Raw genomic sequence first — 21,687 nt, forward strand, 5'->3', positions numbered from 1 at the left:
CTGTCTTTCTGTCTCACTCCATGACCAAGACAATTCCACTTGACTCACTCAGTTTATAGCAGATTAAAAAGAATATATATATATAAAGCTATGATTTGTACACGATTCATGTATTTTCATGTATGATTTTTACACTTTTGTGGATGTTTGCTTCAGTTAAAGCAAAAATAATTTCAGGGCACGACATGTTGAAATGCACTTGGTCGTGTGTCTCACGTGCAATTTTACTGACATTCTTACAGGTGAAATATGTGTGATTTTTCAGGAAGGGAAACTCTCTCTCTCTCTCTTTCTCTGTGTGTTGTTTTCATTCAGGCTGTATCCCTCAGGGTGTAAATACCCCCAGAAGCCCTTCAGTAGTGAGGTAGGGGTAACAGCAGTGTCCTGATCCTGGTCCTGGACACTCGACGACGGAGTGTATAGTGGAGGAAACGTGCACAGTCCACGGTTACGCGGTTTGAGACACAGCCGATATCAGTGCTAGATGCAGTCGGTGTACTTAGTGTTCATCTTCGTCTCGTTGTGATTTCTGTTCACAAATAAAAATAAAATAAAAAAATTCAGACCCCCTCCTGCAAAAACCCTGCCCTCCTCCTCTTCCTGCGATCACGTGATGCTCTCCTGCGCCGTTCTTCCCACAGTACAGTGCTGCAGGAGGGAGATCATCGCGCGCGGACACAGAGCGCGCTATGGACGGTGCGCGCGGGCTGCCGGGGGTTCCGTGACAAGCTCGCACGCGCGGTGTGGAGGATGCCGGTGCTGCGCTTGAGCGTGTTGACGGTGCTGTTCTGTCTGCGATTGGGTGAGGAACACAACACACACGCGCGCGCATCAGAAGACCTGTTACACCTGCTCACGCGGCGGAAATCAAAGTGGGGCATGCTGCGAAGCGTTCGAGCGCGCGCGTTAGGGGATCACTCTCTCTGTGTGTGTGTGTGTGTGTGTGAATTATCATCATAAACTGTTAATAAGATTAATGATCTACAAATAATAATAATAATAATAATAATAATAATTATTATTATTATTATTAACACGTGTTTTATTTTTTAAAAATCCGAAAAAGAATCAGAGTCAGTGTGAGGCGTCAATCAGCACCCGCCCTCGTTTTTATTATTATTATTATTATTATTATTATTATTATTATTATTAATTCTTTATTTAGTGCAGGCTGATTTCTGGCGCGCGCACATACACATAGCACTTGACTGTGATGATTCATTATTTTTTAAAATAAATTAAATAATATTAATATCACGGGAATTAATTAAGAATTAAGATAAAAAAAATGTATTATTTTTAGAATGAAATCTCCTGGTGGGGATTAGATGAAGATTACTCAGGGGTGTGTGTGTGTGTGTGTGTGTGTGAGAGAGAGAGAGAGAGAGAGAGAGATTTAGATCCAGATTGTTCTCAACCTTGTACAGAACTTTAAAATGAAACTCATTACATGTTAAAGGTGATCATTACGTCAGTGTGCTCATGAATCTGTCACGTGACTCTTCATAAACGCATAAACATTTACGACTTCATAAGTCATCATTATGATTCAGCGCGGGCGAGTCGGTAATAAGAGGAAGCTTCTCGTGCGCGCATTAAACCTCCTGAGTTAATCATGTTAATTAATCAATTTCTAATTAATTAGTTAATTATAACATAATTATTGCTATTTAATTATTTAATTTATTTAATTATAAGAATCAGTAAAAGTTCTGTAGCGTGATGCTGTAAGAGAACATTAAGATATTATTATTATTATTATTATTATTATTATTATTATTATTTTACTCATTTGTGGTTTGTTTCTGTTACAGAAAACTAAAATATGTTTCATGAAATTAATGTTAAACAAAAGGTTCTTCAGGGAACCATCAGTCTAAAAGCACCTTTTTAAAGACAGTGAATGATGTTCAGATTTGAGTTTGTGCGGTGAGATTTGGGACAGAACCGTCATAATCATGATGTGGAAGTTCACAGGTCACTCAGAACCTGAGGTGTGTATATCAGCCTGTGTGTGTGTGATGAAGAGGATTCTTATGTACATAATACTATGCTTGTAATAATAATAATAATAATAATAATAATAATACATTTATATATAGCATTACATAACTTTCTGCTAATGAGTTTGTTTTACACCAAAATATTGTGGCAAAATTATATAATGAGATAATAAATTGATGTGAGTCTCCATTTTTAAGACATAATTTAAAATCTCAGAGAGACCACATAATACTTTATAATTTAATAGTCTTGTGATATTAACAGTGCTTTTTAATGAATATTAACATCAAACCCAGTTATGGGCTGCATCCTAATCCACACACGGCACGCTTCACAGCGAAGATCTATTATTTCTTAAACCCAGGATTTTAATGACATTAAAATTAAGTTTGTTATTATGAGGGGAGTATTAAAACATGTTTATTAATGTTCAATTTAAATTAAAATTGAAAATGAAATGCCAGAGTGTGATCTAACATTTCATAAGGAACACTAATCATGAGGTGGGCTTCCTTTTACTCTTGATACAGCTTCAGTTCTTCATGGCATGGATTCCACAAGATTTTGGAAACATTCCTTTGAGATTCTGCTCCATGTTGACATGATTACAAAATGCAATTCCTGCAGAATCTCCTGTTCAATCACATCCCTAAGGTGATCTATTGGATTCAGATCCAGTGACTGAGAAAGCCACTGAAGCTAGTTTGAGATGACTTTTGCTTTGTGTCATGGTGCATTATCATGCTGGAAATAGCCATTAGAAGATAGTAAACTGTGGCCATGAAGGAATGCACATGATCAGCAACAGTACTCAAATACACTGTGGCATTCAAGCCATGAATGATTGGTATTAATGGCCCAAAGTGTGCCAAGAAAACATTCCCCACACCATTACACCACCTCCACCAGCCTGGACTGTTCACACAAGGCAGGTTGGGTGCATGGACATGCAGCACATGCAGGGCTGGGTTACGCACACGATGTTGGCCGGGTTACTATGGAATCAATTTTGTGCCAAAATGTTCATACAATACTTTTGAAATATCAAACTAGAACAACAAATCAAAATACAAAAAAAAGTCAATTTTTTTAGACTGGCAAACAAATTATTTGTGTAATCATGCAAAATATCAGTCTATTACTCTTCAGAAACCTTTTATTTTTGTTCTGCGTCTTTCTCAGTTTTGTTTGACGTAATTTATTTTGTTTGCGATTCCAGCTTTCTCGTTTGCGCTCCCTGACTTTTTGCTTGCAGTTTTGGCACAAACTTCATGTGTGGGTGGGCTGTCCAGGAATGCATTCCCATTGGCTAACTTGTGTTTGACTGACAGCTCCGCTCAGCCATTCCCTACTCGGATTCTGGCGGACTGTTTGACGAGTGACCGATCCATTGACAGTAAACAAGGATCGAGTGGACTTCAGTGGCGACTATGATATTGAATTTACACTTTGTTGAATTAATTCAGTATCATAGTCGCCACTGAAGTCCACTCGATCCTTGTTTATCGTCAATGGATCGGTCACTCGTCAAACAGTCCGCCAGAATCCAAGTAGGGAATGGCTGAGCGGAGCTGTCAGTCAAAAACAAGTTACCCAATGGGAATGCATTCCTGGACAGCCCACCCACACGTGAAGTTTGTGCCAAAACTGCAAGCAAAAAGTCAGAGAGCGCAAACGAGAAAGCTAGAATCGCAAACAAAATAAATTACGTCAAACAAAACTGAGAAAGACGCAGAACAAAAATAAAAGGTTTCTGAAGAGTAATAGACTGATATTTTGCACGATTACATGAATAATTTGTTTGCCAGTCTAAAAAAACTGACTTTTTTTTGTTTTTTTGTATTTTGATTTGTCGTTTTTGTTTGATATTTCAAAAGTATTGTATGAACATTTTGGCACAAAATTGATTCCATAGGTTACGTGCATGTTCATGCTCCGGATGTGTTTGTGTGCTTTTGTGTTTCTAATATTTTTATGGTTTTTAATGTAATTTTCTTACTTATGGCTAGCAAATCTGTTTCATGTCCAAGACAAACTTTTCAAATTTTCAAACTTTTCAAATCAAATTTTCGCTGCTTGTCATTTAACGCTCAGAGTCTTCGCAGCCTAAATAAGTCATCTGATGGGACTCAAATCAGCAATCTGAAAGCCTTTCAAGACCTGGTTTATGCAGAAGAGCTGGACATCATTGCCATCACTGAATCATGGCTTAACGACAGTATCTCTGACATTGAAATCATTCCAATTGGATATAACATAATTTGAAAAGATCGCTCGGCTGATAAGCGAGGAGGAGGTGTACTTTTAGCCCTAAAGGATACCTTAACTTTCAATAGAATCGTTTTAGGGGACTGGTCTAACCACTTGGAGATCATTGCTATTGAACTTGAATGTTTTAAATCTAAAAACTGTCTTCTCTGCATTTGCTACCGGCCTCCGAATTGTGATCTTAATGAATGGCTGTCACTGTTTACTTCGCTACTCGAACTCATTTCAAAGTACAATAAAATACTGATCACTGGTGACTTTAATTTTCCTGATTTAACTTGGAGCTCTGATTTTACTTCAACATCTATTGGAAGGAATGTCTCTTCTGGTTCTTTGGATTTTCATGAACTGACTTTTGACTTTTTTTTTACAGCAATTAAATATGCATCCAACAAGACAAGATAACATTTTAGATCTCTTTTTTGTCAACTCCCCAGAAATGGTTTCAAATATAACATGCATTGAACCTGGAACAGTGGGTATCTTCATTGATCATTCCCTATTGTTCTCTGACCTCACAACACATGCGACGATTTCTTCACACGATTCAAGAACTGTTTTTGACTATAAAAACGCCGACTGGGACAGTCTCTTTGCTTCTTTAACATTCGCTGATCTTTCGCCATCATCGACATCTAATATCGACATCGACTCAGATTGGCAATGCTGGAGTGATATTTTTTTAGCTGCTGCTTCAGAATACATTCCATCGAAGACGATCAAAAGGTGCTGCTCTCCTCCGTGGATCAACAGTGAAATTAAGCATCTGTTAAAGAAGAAAGAGACTGCTAGGAGAAAAGCCAAAGCTAAAACTACTTCAATTAATCTACGTGAAAGATTTTGCACAATACACCGACAAGCTAAGGTACTTATCACCCTTAAGCGTAAGGAATTTTTTGAAACTCTACCAACTCTGTTAAAATCAAGCACTAAGAAGTTATGGTCTATCTTTAAATAAACATCTAAACAGTCAAGTGTACCTTGCAAAATGGTCTTGAAAAGCGACGACGGAACAATCAAAGAAGCTGCTAATAATCCTATTGAAGTGGCAAATTTGTTAAACAACTACTTCTATTCTACACTCAAGTCTCTGCTGAATCCTGAAGATTATCAAAGCCATATACCATCTGAAGCTGTAAAAACTCCTTTGGTTGACACCATAGATGATCTACAACTTTCTTCAAATGATGTAAAAGACGTCCTACTATCGCTAAACGTAACAAAAGCTACTGGTCCTGACAAGATATCAGCTCGATTGTTGAGGAGCTGTGCACTATACATATGTACATCACTGTGTTCCCTCTTCAATAAATGTCTAACATTCAGCAAGGTACCAGCCGAATGGAAACTTTCGAACATCGTCCCGATATTAAAGAATGGCCCAGCTAATGAAGTCTCTAACTACAGGCCAATTTCCTTACTACCGCTTGTCTCAAAGGTAATGGAACGCTGTGTTTACAATAAAATCATCGATCATATTTCTTTTAAGCTACATCAACTCCAACATGGATTCTTAAAGGGGAAATCCACGACAACTCAGCTTCTTTCAGTTCTGCATGAAATTGGCAAATTGCTTGACAAAAGAGTGCAGACTGATGCCATCTATCTCGACTTTGCTAAGGCCTTTGACAGGGTAGACCACCATCTACTTCTTTGGAAACTCCAACGTTTTGGGATCCGTGGGAATCTTCTGAAATGGTTTGAGAACTACAGTATCTCTCAGATCGTTACCAAAGGGTTACAGTTCTTGGTGTTACATCTCTACCACTTAAAGTCATATCTGGAGTTCCTCAAGGCTCAATACTTGGGCCTCTTCTCTTCCTCGTTTATGTTAATGACCTTCCTCAAGTTGTCTCCTCAACATCTATTTGCTGATAACACCAAGTGCTATCGGACCATTAAGACCTTAGAACATGAAGTGATTCTTCAGCGGGACCTCGATTGTATATGCGAGCGGTGCAAACAGTGGTGTATGGATTTAAATATCTCTAAGTGTTGCCTTCTTTCCGTTACAAGGAACACTGAGTCTGTCAATTCATCTTATCATCTAAATGATGATCAGGCAAAATCTACAAATGCTCATAAGGACCTTGGGATCCTTGTGCCATCTGACCTCAAATGGACAACCCATGTATGCACAGTAACGGCCAAAGCAAATAAAATGCTTGGGTTTGTAAGATCATCATCAATTGGTATCCACGACTCTTTTGTTCGTCTTATTCTGTACACCACTCTGATCTGGAGCATATTTGCTTATTGTTCTCAAGTCTGGGCCCCTCAAACTGTCTCGCTCACCACCACCATGGAAAGAGTTCAACGACGGGCAACCAAATACATCCTATCCCTGCCTTTCAGAATGGAGGTCAGCTATAAAGATCGACTCCTTAAGCTTGGACTATTTCCAATAACTTATTGGCTCAAGTACTTGGATTTAGTTTATTTTTTCAAACGGCTAGCAGTTGATAGCAACCCTAACATCTCCATTAACATCTCTAGAAGGACAACAAGGAATACTGCCAAAAGTCCTTTGTTAAAGGTTCCTACATCACAAACTGTAACGTTTCAAAACAGTTACATCAGAGATGCGAGAGTATGGAACATCTTACCTGCACATATCAGAACTATAACCAAATTAAGCCAGTTCAAGAAGGAACTATACGAGTACTACATGAATATTACTGAACAATTTTATAATGTAAATGTCCCTCAGTCCTTTAAATCTATATGCATTGTCACACGTGTTGTCAAATTAGTGATTGCCTTTGTTGTTAATTATTACTGTTGTCTTTGTTAATTACTACAATTATAATCATCTTTGTTAATTATTATTTTTACTATCGTTTTTGTTGTTATTAGTATTACTATTGCTTTGGTTTTTTTTTTACTTTTGTTGTAAATTTTCTATTATTATTATCATTGTTGTCAATTACTATTATCTTTTTTTTTTTTTTAAGATTGGGTCCTATGGTCATGAGCTTTGGGTAATGACCGAAAGAACAAGATCGCGGATACAAGTGGCCGAAATGAGTTTCCTTCGCAGGGTGGCTGGGCGCTCCCTTAGAGATAGGGTGAGAAGCACAGTCACTCGGGAGGAGCTCGGAGTAGAGCCGCTGCTCCTCCACATCGAGAGGAATCAGCTGAGGTGGCTCGGGCATCTTTTTCGGATGCCTCCTGGACGCCTCCCTGGGGAGGTGTTCCAGGCATGTCCCCCCGGGAGGAGGCCCCGGGGAAGACCCAGGACACGCTGGAGGGACTATGTCTCTCGGCTGGCCTGGGAACGCCTCGGTGTTCTTCCCGAGGAGCTGGCCGAGGTGTCTGGGGAAAGGGAAGTTTGGGCTTCCATGCTTAGACTGCTGCCTCCGCGACCCGGTCCCAGATAAGCGGAAGAAGACGAGACAAGACGAGATTGGGTCCCCGTAGTGGAGCTATGCTCTGTGGGGTCGCCCTGCCTTTGTGGCAAAGCTTATAAATAAAATCAAATAAAATGGTCATGGTGCCACATTCTTTCTATTCTTGGCTGATAGAAGTGGAACCTGACATTGTCTTCTGCTGTTATAGTCCATCTGCCCCAAGGTTCTATATTATGCATTCTGAGATGTTTTTCTGCTCACCGCAGTTGTACAGAGTGGTTAACTGAGTAACTGTAACGTTTCTGTCAGCTCAGACCAGTCTGGCTATTCTCCTCTGACCTCTCTCATCAACAAGGTGTTTCTGTCCACAGAACTGCTGCTCACTGGATATTTTTTTCTTGATTGCACCATTCTTTGTAAACTCTAGAGACTTGTATGAAAATCCCAAGAGATCAGCAGTTATAAAAAGACTTAAGTTAGCCCATCTGACACCAACGATCATGCCATGGTCAAAATCAGTAAGATCACATTTCCCTATTCTGATCTCCGATGGACGGACACACACACACACACGGCACTCAACAATTATTGGCACCTCCTTGTAAAGATTAGTAAAAAGGGTTAGAAAAAAAATCACCTTTTGGTGAAGTCATTTCATCACACACTGAAAAATTGAGAAAAAATACCTTTGATTGAAATAAATTTATTTAGAGAAAATCATATCCATTGTGGATCTCCATTTATGGAGCATCTCTGTGGAACATGTCTGTATGTGGAGTGTGTCTGAGTTTGTGGACTGTGTCATTGTACACAGTGAACAGCAAAGCAGCTTTATAGAAAAATAATTTTAACTTATGAACTAATAAAATTATCCTGAATAAATTTATCCCTAATGAATAAGCCTGAGGTGACAGTGGTGAGGAAGAACTCCCTCAAATGACACGAGGAAGAAACCTTGAGAGGAGCCAGACTCAAAATGGAACCCAGCCATGAGGATGGGTCATAACAGCGTGATTATAAATAACTCACTTCTATAATTGTGTCCTATAGTCACAAAGTACAACTGTGTAATCAGGAAACTCATAGTTTAACAGGAAGTCTGTTTTGTTGAAGTTATCAACTGATGGAGACTTGAGTGTAAAACTGTTCATGACCGTTGTAGTCCTAAAGTTAGCATGGTGATTGTAGTCCTAAACCATTAGAGCAAAACTGTAAGTGTACAGAGCATCTTCGAGGTGTACCTTTCGACTGTCCATATGGGGCCATCCTCCACAGGAGCAATGTGATGAGAACCTCTGCTAGAAGCAGGGCATCAGGATGGATTAGGCAGGTCAGGAGAGGTCAGCATCACTGGTGTCTCAGGATTGAAATGTGTAACTCACAAGGGGGGGGGGGAGAGAGAGAGAGAGATTGCTTCTCTACAAAGAGAAACAGTCCATTACCATAAGACATGAGGTGTCTTCTAATTAATAAAAATAAAGAAAAAACCATCGAATTACAAGGTATGTCAGAAATGGCAAGTTGAGGTGAAGTGAGGACCCAAGAGCAGACTGAAGACAGGCAGTGTACAAAAAGAAACTTCTTTAATGAAGTACAGGGCAGAGGTACAATAGGGCTCAGGCAAAATCGGTGGTCAAAGAACAGGCCAAGAGGTCAAAACACAGAAGAGCAGGCAGGCATGGTCAGGGACAAAAAAATCTTCATGAAAACAGGAACAAGGGAAACCCAGGGAGAGGAAGCAAAAAACACAATCCAAAGGAACAGGCAGGTAGAACAGGGGCAAAAACTAGACAGAAAACTAGGCAAAAAACACAACAATACAGGCAGGGGGGAATAGAGAAGTCACAATACCAAAGGGCTGTAGCAAGGCAAGGAAAGTCTGTAAGAGACAGTCTGGCAACTGGAGTAACTCCAAACAGCTCTTAAGTAGGCCCTGGCTGATGGGCGAGGAGTGGTAGCAGGTGTGGGAGTGCCGCTTCAGGGAAGATAACCTCCAGCGGGGCAGGACTGAATTCCTGTCCTGGATCTGGCCTGGAGCCAGCGTGGAAGTCCCACAAACTCAGGCATGGATGGACTGGACCGGACTGTGACAGTATGTCCAAACTTTTGAGCAGTGCTGTATATTGTGTAGCCATTTTGTGGTTGTGAGTGATAACGTTCTAACTTAATATGGGACCAATTTCAATGATTTTTCTTCCTAGTAAATAGTTTGACCCAATAGTGTCTTGGGCCCAGGATAAAAATCCTGGAGATTTCCTTTAATGAACAAGTCACCTTGTGTGTGTGTGTGTGTGTGTGTGTGTGTGTGTGTGTGTGTGTGTGTGTAGTTGGTGCTCTGCAGATTCAGTGTTATCAGTGTGAGGAAATTCGGCAAGATGATTGCTCATCTCCAGAGTTCATCGTTAACTGCACTGTTAATGTACAGGACATGTGCCAAAAGGAAGTACTCGTCATGGAGGACGGTAAGAACATAGTGTTATATTTTTATAACATTTACATTGTTAGTGTTACAGCATTACAGTGTTACAGCATTACAGCATTACAGTGTTACAGCATTACAGTTTTACAGTGTTACAGCATTACAGTGTTACAACATTACAGTTAGTGTCAGCATTAGTGTTACACTGTTACAGCATTACAGTGTTACACTTACAGCATTACAGTGTCACAGCATTACAGTGTCACAGCATTAGAGTGTTAGTGTTACAGCATTACAGTGTTACAGCATTAGAGTGTTGCACTGCTACAGCATTACAGTGTTACAGCATTAGAGTGTTGCACTGCTACAGCATTACACTGTTACAACATTACAGCATTACAGTGTTACAGCATTAGAATGTCACAGTGTTACAGCATTACAGTGTCAGAGTGTTACAGTGTCACAGTCAGTGGCGGCTGGTGCTGAAAATTTGGGAGGGGCAGTATTGGGGTTAGAGTTATTGTAGTTTTGACATTTTCATGATAGAAATGGGTTCCGTCCGTCCTTCCAGCTGTCCAGCCATCCAGCCTTCTGGCTGGCCGGCCGGCCGGGTGTCCATCTGGTCACATTTTCGTTTCTGGGCCACATCTTTAAAACTACTGAAGGTATCTTCATGAAACTTCATGATATGGATTTGAAACTTGGTATACATGTTAACAAAGTGATGTAGATGTGCCTTTTCATCCTAAGAAATTTGAGAAATTTTAATTTTTCATGTTTCCATGGAAACAATTTCAGACTTAGTCTCTCAGGTTAGTCTTAGGGGTAGTCTTTGTTTCCAGAGCAGAACTTGAAAAGTATGAGTGGTATGGTCTTGAAAGTTGGTATATGTGTTGAATAAGTAATGTATATGTGCCTTCTGATACTAAGAAATGTGAGAAATTAAAATTTTTAGCTCACTTGGACTAAAAGTCTGGTGGGTTTATGCCATGGGCTGTAGAGGTCAGTGTAAAGGTTGGTTTACACTGGGATAGGCAAGCTGGATCCTATCCCAGCTGACTACGGGCGAAAGGCAGGGTACACCCTGGACAAGTCGCCAGGTCATCACAGGGCTGACACATAGACACAGACAACCATTCACACTCACATTCACACCTACGGTCAATTTAGAGTCACCAGTTAACCTAACCTGCATGTCTTTGGACTGTGGGGGAAACCGGAGCACCCGGAGGAAACCCACGCGGACACGGGGAGAACATGCAAACTCCACACAGAAAGGCCCTCGCCGGCCACGGGGCTCGAACCCGGACCTTCTTGCTGTGAGGCGACAGCGCTAACCACTACACCACCGTGCCTCCCCTCTCATGTCATGTAGTTTTAGTTTGGTTTTTATTTTTGAGGAATTAAGAGCTAATTTTAGTTTTTTATTTAATTTGTTAAGAAATATTCACATTATGAGGAGAGCCTTTCTTTAAAGAAGCCAAAAAAAGGAGGATGAAAGAATGCATACCATTAAATATGATGTACAAAATCTAAATGATCACATTCTTCATCATCATCTATCCAGCTCATAGCTCCATTTGTTCTCACAGGAGGAGGAAGAGCCCTGAGTGTAAGCCCATCCCTGATCACTTGCCTCTTAATGTTTAAACTGGGCTGGGCTGGTTCAAGCTCCTTTCCCCCCTCTTTTTTTTCTTCCAGTGTGTGCCGTGTAAAAGGCTATTTCTGTAAAGAAATAACAGAATTTTTTTTCTCTGTGGCTCCACTTGAACTCACCGTGTTGTGAAAGCTCCAGTCTCAAGAGCAGCAGTGAGTGACAACTGCAAATATGAAGGTCCATAAAAACTGTCCAATCATGTGGAAATTTTTTTTAAACAATTCCCATTGGCTGCTGATAAAAGAAGGAGTGTCCGGGGCACACTTTGCTCCACCCCAGGCCAAGTCTTGAATCCGCCAATGAAAATGCAGCCTCGGGTCACCTGATCTCCAAAAGTTTGTGTAGCCGCATACACGCTCATTTGGACGGCACCCCACACCCCACGGTGGTCACATGATATTGTTGCTCGCTTGTTTTGATAATCTCTGGAATCATAAAATGTGGGACGCTTTTTCTCTTGGCAAAACATTAACACACAGGATACACAGTGTGTGCAGCAGCACAACATCTCAAAACTGTTAGGGTTTTGCTGGGATTCGAACCTGGTTCGTTGGTGTGATAATCCAGCAAACCCCCACTAGGCCACCAGGGGGATGACTCAAATGCAGAGGCGTGAGGCGGAAGTAGAAAAAGAATCAAAAGGTTTATTTAAACTATATACACTATATACAGGGCAAAACAAAAGACAAAAAAAAACCAAAGAGTATAATCCAAAAGAAAAGCAAAGTGCAAAAATTCAAAAGCTAAGAAGATCAAAAAACACAGTACAAAGGAAACTGGAGATAAACATAACAGCACAAAGACTCCGTGACAAGAGGACTGAACTCAGGGGTATAAATAGACAAACTAATTAAGGACACAGGTGAAGATAATTAGGCAATTAACACAAACACAAAACACAGGAACAGTGGCGGCCTCTAGAGGCCAAAATAAACACGACATGAAAAGGAAATAACAGCGGCCTCTAGAGGCCAAAACAGTCCTAGTCCTAACAGGACCCCCCCCTCTAGGAGCGTCTCCTGACGTTCCCAGGGCGATCCGGATGGGCCGAATGGAAGTCCCGACATAGTTCTTTATCAAGGACATCCCGAGCAGGAACCCAGCAGCGCTCCTCAGGACCATAGCCCTCCCAGTCCACCAGATATTGCAACCCGCCGCGGACCCGGCGGGAGTCAAGCAGGCGATTCACAGTGAACACAGTCTGCCCCTGGAAGATGCGGGGGGGTGGGGGGTTCCTAGGGGCAGGGGCATACGTAGACGTCAGTACGGGCCGTAACAGGGAAACATGGAAAGTGGGGTTGATCCTCAGAGTCCGGGGCAACTGGAGCCGGTAGGAGACAGGGTTCACCCTGCGCACCACCTTGAAGGGGCCAATGTAGCGAGGAGCAAGCTTGCGGTTCTCCACCCGCAGTGGAAGGTCCTTAGTGGACAGCCAAACACGCTGCCCAGGGCGGAAAGCGTGTGCAGGTCTTCTATGGCGGTTGGCCTGAGTCTGGTTGGTTCTGGAGGTCTGTATGAGGGTCTTCCTGACCTTGCTCCAGGTCTTGCGACACCGTCTCACATATTGGTTGACCGAGGGCACCCCCGCGTCCTCCTCCTGGTCCGGGAACAGAGGTGGCTGGAACCCGAATTGGCACTGGAATGGCGACAGCTTGGTGGCCGATGACTGCAGGGTGTTGTGGGCGTACTCCACCCATGGCAGCCAGGTGCTCCACGATGTCGGGTTATCCATAGCCAGGCCTCGCAGGGTGGTTTCCAGGTCCTGGTTGAGCCTCTCCGTCTGACCATTGGACTGTGGGTGAAACCCAGAGGAGAGGCTGGCAGTGGCTCCGATGACCTTGCAGAACCCGTGCCACACTCGGGAGGAGAACTGGGGCCCTCGGTCTGAGACGATGTCCTGTGGAAGACCAAAGACTCGGAAGACATGATTAAACAAAAGTTTCGCAGTTTCAAGAGCAGAGGGGAGTTTGCACAGTGGTATGAAGCGGCAGGCCTTGGAGAATCTGTCAACTAAGACCAAAATGACCATGTTACCTTGTGACTCAGGGAGACCCGTGATAAAGTCGACTGCCACGTGGGACCAGGGACGCCGGGGAATGGTCAGAGGATGCAGGAGACCCTGGGGACGCTGTCGTGGGTTCTTGGTTCTGGTGCAAACCTCACAGGACAGGACAAATGACCTTACTTCCTTCTCCATGTTAGGCCACCAGAAGCGTCTTTTCAGGAAGTCCAGGGTCCTCCGAGCTCCCGGGTGGGCGGTGAGAGGGGAAGAGTGACCCCACTGGAGAACCTTGGCCCGGGCTTGATGTGGGACGTACAAGAGGCCTGGTGGCCCCGTCCCAGGACCGGGCTCCTGGCGTTGGGCTCGTCGGACAGCCTCCTCAATACCCCAGCGGACAGGGGCCACAATCCGGGACACAGGGATAATAGGCCCGACTTCATTCTCCCTGTTAGTGGCAGAGAACAGTCTGGACAGTGCGTCAGGTTTGGTGTTCTTGGAGCCGGGGCGGTATGAGAGGGTGAAGTCAAACCGACTGAAAAACAGGGCCCACCTAGCCTGTCGAGGGTTCAGTCTCTTGGCTTGCTGGAGGTACTCCAGGTTCTTGTGGTCAGTCCAAACCAGGAATGGATGTTGTGCTCCCTCCAGCCAGTGCCTCCACTCCTCAAGGGCCAGTTTGACCGCTAGCAGTTCTCGATCCCCCACATCGTACCGGGACTCAGCAGGACTCAGGCGGTGGGAGAAGTAAGCGCAGGGGTGCAGCTTTCCTTCCAAACGTTGAGAGAGCACCGCGCCGACACCACTGTCTGAGGCGTCCACCTCCACGATGAATGGTTGGGAGGTGTCCGGGAGAACCAGAATGGGTGCCGTGCAGAAGCGGTCCTTGAGGTCTTTGAACGCCTTTTCTGCCTGAGGAGACCAGCCATAAGATCCACCTGTCCCTTTGGTGAGGTCTGACATGGGTGCTGCCACAGAACTGAAGTTCCTGATGAACTTGCGGTAGAAGTTAGCGAATCCTAAGAACCGCTGAACCTCCTTAACGGACTTGGGAGTAGGCCAATCCCGGACGGCCAGGGTCTTGGCAGGGTCCATTTGGAGTTGGCCTGTCCGTACAATAAATCCCAGAAAGGAGACCTCGGGAACATGAAATTCGCATTTCTGGGCCTTGGCGAACAGATTGTTCTGTAGCAGCCTCTGGAGAACCTGGCGGACATGGTGGCGGTGCTCCTGCACAGTCTTGGAAAAGATAAGGATGTCGTCGAGGTAGACAAAAACGTATAGGTTAATCATGTCCCTTAAGACGTCGTTGATTAGGGCCTGAAAAACAGCTGGTGCGTTGGTGAGTCCGAAGGGCATCACCTGGTATTCGTAGTGCCCAGACGGGGTGTTAAAGGCAGTCTTCCACTCGTCTCCCTGTCGGATACGGATGAGGTGGTATGCGTTCCGTAGGTCCAACTTGGTGAAGACGGTGGCGCCTTGGAGCAGGTCGAAAGCTGTGGACATCAGCGGAAGGGGATATCGGTTGCGCACAGTGACCTTATTCAGGCCCCTGTAATCAATACATGGTCGGAGCCCCCCATCCTTCTTGCCGACAAAGAAGAAGCCGGCTCCAGCAGGTGAAGTGGAGGGTCGAATAAACCCAGAGACCAGGGCATCTTTGAGGTATTCCTCCATGGCCTTGCGTTCTGGCTGAGAGTGTGAAAACAGTCTGCCACGAGGAGGGGTAGTCCCAGGGAGCAAGTCGATGGCACAGTCGTAGGCCCGGTGCGGAGGAAGAACGGCGGCCCTGCTCTTGCTGAATACCTCCTTGAGATCCCAGTACTCTGTGGGAACTTGAGATAACTCGGTGAGATCAGGGGGCTCGGCAGGAGACACAGGAGAGCTAGAGAGCAGACAAGAGGCATGGCATGCAGGGCCCCATTCCACAACCTGGCTTGTTACCCAGTCTATGCGAGGGTTGTGGCGAGTAAGCCAAGGAAGGCCTAGAATAACTGGGAACTCAGGTGAAGGAATCAGGTGCAGGGATATTTCTTCCTTGTGACCTTGAGACTGGAGGAAAACTGGAGAAGTAACTTGGGTGACTCTTCCATCACCTAACGCTTGGCCATCGAGGGCAGACACAGACAGTGGGACTTCAAGAGGTGCAGTCGGAATATTGATGCTTTGGGCGAAGTGAATATCCATAAAGTTCCCAGCCGCCCCTGAGTCTATCAAAGCTTGACAAGAGTGGACAGACTCACCCCAGGAGATGGAGACCGGGATGTAGATTCCTTGGCCAGGGAGTCCGGGAGAGAGGGTAGGCCCCGTCACAACCCTCCCTCGGCTGGACGGGGCGGTCCTTTTCCCAAGAGTTCGGGACATGATGCTCGGAAGTGACCAGGCTTGCCACAGTAGATGCAGCACTTGTCCCTCCTTCTGCGCTCCCTCTCAGATGCGGAGAGGCGAGTACGACCCACTTGCATGGGTTCTGGACAGTCACTGAAGGAGGTAGACGGTCTCCAGGTAGAGGTAGGGAGGCTGGGGGGGCTTAAGGCTTGGTGGCGTTCTCTCATCCTGTTGTCCAGACGAATAGCATGTGAGATGAGGGTTTCGAGGTCACTTGGGCATCCAATAGAGGCCAGACCGTCCTTGATGGGGTCAGACAGACCATGGTGGAAGGCTGACACCAGGGCAGTCTCGTTCCATCCACTTACTGCTGCGAGTGTTCGGAACGAGATGGCGTAATCTGCGACGCTTCCTCCTTGCCGGATGGACATGAGCTTTCGGGCTGCGTCGGTACTGATGTCTGCCTGATCGAAGACCCGAAGCATCTCTTCAGAAAACAGCTGGAAATCAAAGCACTCAGGTCCCTGTCTTTGCCAGATAGCAGTAGCCCAGGCTCGCGCCTTACCAGCTAATAAGGTGATCACAAAGGCAATCTTGCGGCGATCCGTAGTGTAGGTGGTAGGCTGAAGCTCAAAGGTGAGTTGACACTGGGTAAGGAACTCTCGGCACTCACTGTGCTTGCCGTCATACCTCTGTGGTGCAGGAAGGCTGGGTTCACGAGGTGAAGAAGGCAGCATTGCAGGAGGCACTGGAGCAGGAGTGGGAGCTGGATCAGGAGCAGGAGATGCAGGCAGAGATGTCAGCTGTGCCAGGGTTTTCCCAATTTGCTGAAGCAGTTCCTCGTGGCGAGCGAGGGCCTCACGTTGGCTGGTGAGCGTACGTCCATGAGCGTCCATGGTCGCTCCGAAGCGTGTCAAAGCTGCCATAATTCCCTGAAGGTTGGCCGGGTAGACAGTTGAAGCAGCCTCTGCTGAGTCGGTCATGACGGAGTCTTTCTGTTAGGGTTTTGCTGGGATTCGAACCTGGTTCGTTGGTGTGATAATCCAGCAAACCCCCACTAGGCCACCAGGGGGATGACTCAAATGCAGAGGCGTGAGGCGGAAGTAGAAAAAGAATCAAAAGGTTTATTTAAACTATATACACTATATACAGGGCAAAACAAAAGACAAAAAAAAACCAAAGAGTATAATCCAAAAGAAAAGCAAAGTGCAAAAATTCAAAAGCTAAGAAGATCAAAAAACACAGTACAAAGGAAACTGGAGATAAACATAACAGCACAAAGACTCCGTGACAAGAGGACTGAACTCAGGGGTATAAATAGACAAACTAATTAAGGACACAGGTGAAGATAATTAGGCAATTAACACAAACACAAAACACAGGAACAGTGGCGGCCTCTAGAGGCCAAAATAAACACGACATGAAAAGGAAATAACAGCGGCCTCTAGAGGCCAAAACAGTCCTAGTCCTAACAAAAACTCCAACAGCTATAGACAGAGAGCATTTTACCCAGAATTCAACTTTGCCGTCAGAACCTTTAAATAAATACAGCTTAAAAACGGGTTCAAAATAACTAGATGGATACAGGGTGAAGTAGGATGAGTAAACAATTTTTACTTTATATATGCTTTTGCTTAATTAATTTATGTTTAATATCATGTAGTCTTTCTCATCTGGATTATTGGAAGGGGGCGGCACCCCAGCACCTCCTATTGACCAGCCACCACTGATTATAGTGATATGGTTTTACAGTGATAAAGTGTTTATTACAGCAGTACAGTGTAACAGCGATGGGGACACAACATTACAGTAACATTAACACAAACCTGAACCCAAAGTAACAGTGGTACTGCATTACAGAGACACAGTGTTCCAGCATTACAGTGTTAGTGTTGAATCATTACAGTGGTGCAGTGTAATAGAGGTGCAGTATCACAGCATTGTAGCATTACAGAGATGCAGTGTTACAGCATTACTTTATTAGAGCACTGCAGCATTACAGTGGTACAGTGTAACAGAGACACAGCATTACAGTGTCACAGCATCGTAGCATTACAGAGATACAGTGTTACAGCATTACAGTGTTAGTGTTAGTGTTGAAGCATTACAGAGTTATAGGGCTGCAGTACTACAGTGTAACAGTATTAGAAAAGTACACAGGGTGCAGTGTTATCCTTGTTGGTGTTATTGCTGGTGTTGCCTGTTATTGATGTTATTATTGTTGTTAGTTGATGTCATGGTTGTTGTTGCTGGTGTTATTGGTAAAATTGGTGTCATAGTTGTTAGTGTTATTGTTAGTTGTTATTGTAGCTGCTGTAGATGTTGTCATTGTTGTTTATGTTGTTGATGGTATTGTTGAGGATTTTTTAAAATTGTTGTCATGGTTGTTGTTGTTTTCAATGCTGGTGGTGGTGATATTGGTGGTATTGTTGTTGATTGTGTGTGTGTGTGTGTGTGTGTGTGTGTGTGTGTGTGTGTGTGTGTGTGTGTGTTGAATAAGACCAGGGAGTTATTCCAAAAAGTGAGCTAATAAAAGTGGGACTTATTTGAAATAGCCTTGCTTGATTTAGAGGAACATGACAATCCAGGCTCTGTGAGTTCCGTCAATGAAATTCCACAAATTCAAGCTGGGATTTGCTGATTGAGGCTCACACTGACACATGATATATGATGTGCTCTAGCAGTGCAATGACAATGTAGTGATATGTCAGGAAATGAAAGAACGGTTTTCTTCACTTCAGCTGAACAATGACATATAATCAACTTATACAACAAAGAGAAAAAAATGCAAATAAAAGCAATGCCTTGACCATTAAGAAAGCTCAAGACACAGCATGGCAGAGAATATACATCAGAAAAAAATGTTTAAGAACATATAATTAAAACAAATAAATAAATGATATAAAAGACAAATAAATTGATTCTGTAGTCAAAATGAACATTTTGACTCTGACTCATAAATTATATAGAGAACTGTGTAAAAGGGTTAGGCACCTTTTTTATTACAAGCCTTATTATCGATGTTTATGACTTCTACATTATCAAGTCAGTATAGAAATGTTTTACATTCCAAACATTAGTTTTCCAGTACAAAGTTAAATGTTTAGAGAAAAATATTTATACATCAATAAAGAAAGCAGTTTATTACGTAAGAGACACTTTTCAGATAAAAAAAACATAATGAAGGCTGCTGGGTTTTACTGCAAAAATAAGAAGCGAGCGCAACAGTCAAAGTGTCCAGAAGAACTGTAGCTGGTTCTGGAAGATGCTCAGTAAAACATACAGCTCATTTCCGTATAAAACTGAACTCATTATACCGAAACGACTAGTCAAGTCAAGTTTATTTTTATAGCGATTTTAGCAATAGACATTGTCGCAAAGCAGCTTTACAGAATTTGAATGACTTTAAACATGAGCTAATTTTATCCCTATTCTATCCCCAATGATGAAGCCTGTGGCGACAGTGGAAAGGAAAAACTCCCTCAGATGACATGAGGAAGAAACCTTGAGAGGAACCAGACTCAAAAGGGAACCCATCCTCGTTTGGGTGATAACAGACAACATGATTATAACATTTTTAACAGTTTTAACATGAAGTCTGTTTTGTTAAAGTTACACAGCAAATTCCCCAGTGTTGAATTAACACCCAGAGTGTTGATTTAACACCCTACTGTGTTTATATGTGTCCAATTGGACACAAATTAATTCTGAAAGTGTTAATTTAACACTGGGGAATTTGCTGTGTATAAACTGTTCATTGATGGAAACTTGAGTGCAAAACTGTTCATGACAGCTACAGTCCTAAAGTTAGCAAGTCAACTGTAGTCCTCAGCCATAAAAGCATTACTGTAAGAGTCCAGAGCGTCTTCCAAGTGTGAATTTCAACTGTCCATATGGGGCCGTCCTCTACATGAGCGATGTGATGAGACTACAACCAGACATAGGGCATCAGGATGGATCAGGCAGGTCCAAGGAGCAGAACAGGTTCAGCATCTTGAGCTCAGGATTGACATGTAACTCAGAGGGACAGTCGGGGGGGGCAACTATTTAATAGAAGACTATTTAACAAAAAAGCAAAGCTAAGGGTCATCACATTAAATATTGAGTTTATTTCATTCATTACTGTTTACTGCTCTTTATGATATTTTTTAAATGTAGAAATGTTTAATTTTTTTTTATTATTGAAGGCATCAGTGTTCTGCAGCATTTCTTTGCATTTGCCAAAAACTTTTGCACAGAACTGCTTAAGATTATTTATCCATTTTTTTTCTTTACTCTCTGTACTTTTACTGGACTGAAAAAACCCTCATATACTTGAAATTGAATATACTTGGTTCAAATGTGTATATTGGTTCTGTGTAAATGAACTGACTTGCAGTAACACAATTTTTGTACAGTCAACATGATTTGATCATGGAGAGTGCTATCCACAATTATCCCCCCCCCCCCCCCCCCGCAAAGACCAGTAAAAATGGTTAGAAAAAATATCCATCATTTGGTGAAGTCGCTTCATGTCACACTGAAAAAATGAGAAAAATCCAACCTTTAATTGAAATAAATTTATTCAGAGAAAAACAAATCCCTCATTAAAAAAATTATTTTCAACAAAAACACACGTATCACTATTATTGACACCCCTGGAAATGATCATGAACACACTGTACCTGAAGCGTGTTTCTCATTTAAATTGGACATGTTTGAGTTGATTGGCATGTGCAGGAACTTTCAAGCTGTAATCCATGACTTCCTGATTAATTGCGGAATAAATATGAGGCGACACAGAGGCAAAATTCCCTCAACATCAACCTGGGAAAGATAAGAGAACACACAAACCCAATGAGGGAGAAGTGTGTTGACCTTCATAAGTCAGGAAATGGGGATAAAAAACAGCTCCTCACCTGAAAATGTCCATTTCTACTGTGAGGGCAAAAATAAAAAAAAAGTGGACAGAAACTGGAACTGTTCCACACTTACCTGGAAGAGGAGCCGAGTTTATTTTACCCCCACGTACAGTGAGGAGGGTAAGGGAGACAAAAAAAAAATCCCCAAGGGTCACTGTTGGTGAATTACAAGAAAAAGTAAAATCTTGGGGTTTCTGAGTCTCCAAAACCCCCGTCAGACTCCACCTCCATTGCAACAGATTATTTGGAAGGTTCCAGAAAAAAGCCTTTTCTGTCAGTTAACCACAAACGTAAGCACCTGAAGTTTGTGAAATGCTACTACAACTTTGACTGAAACTGTGTTCTTTGGTCTGATGGAACAGAAATGGAGCTTTTTGGCAATAAACACTCGTGGTGTGTTTGGTGTAAAAAGAAGGATGGCTATAATGAAAAGAACCTAATTGCAACTGTAAAATATGGTGGAGGTTCTGTGATGTTCTGGGGCTGTTTTTCCTCCAAAGGCCCTGAAACCTTGTTAGGGTCCATGGCATCACGGACTCCATAAAACACCAGGACATTTTAAATCAGAATCTGGTCCTCTGACAGGAAACTAAAACCAGATTGTCATTGGATTTTCCAGCAGGACAATGATCCGAAGCATCTGTCCAAATCAACACTAAAATGGTTTACTGAGCACAGAATCAAGCTTCTGCCCTGAATGTCTCAGTCCCCTGAGCTGAACCCCAGTGAAAACCTGTGGGCTGAGCTGAGGAGGAGAGAGCACA

At 43.2% G+C, this 21,687-nt stretch overlaps 1 protein-coding gene across 1 annotated transcript in view; it reads left to right on the forward strand.

The window, feature by feature from the left end:
* Window positions 1-21,687, forward strand: part of LOC132865845 (ly6/PLAUR domain-containing protein 1-like) — a 39,531-nt gene that overhangs the window by 12,440 nt on the left and 5,404 nt on the right. Inside the window, exons 2-3 of the mRNA XM_060898338.1 lie at window positions 642-802; window positions 9,950-10,084. Of these exons, the coding sequence (XP_060754321.1) occupies window positions 642-802; window positions 9,950-10,084 (296 nt within the window). The remainder of the gene's footprint in view (window positions 1-641; window positions 803-9,949; window positions 10,085-21,687) is intronic.

This window comes from Neoarius graeffei, chromosome 18 (genome assembly GCF_027579695.1).
Source record: "Neoarius graeffei isolate fNeoGra1 chromosome 18, fNeoGra1.pri, whole genome shotgun sequence".
NCBI classification, from domain to species: Eukaryota; Metazoa; Chordata; class Actinopteri; order Siluriformes; family Ariidae; genus Neoarius; species Neoarius graeffei.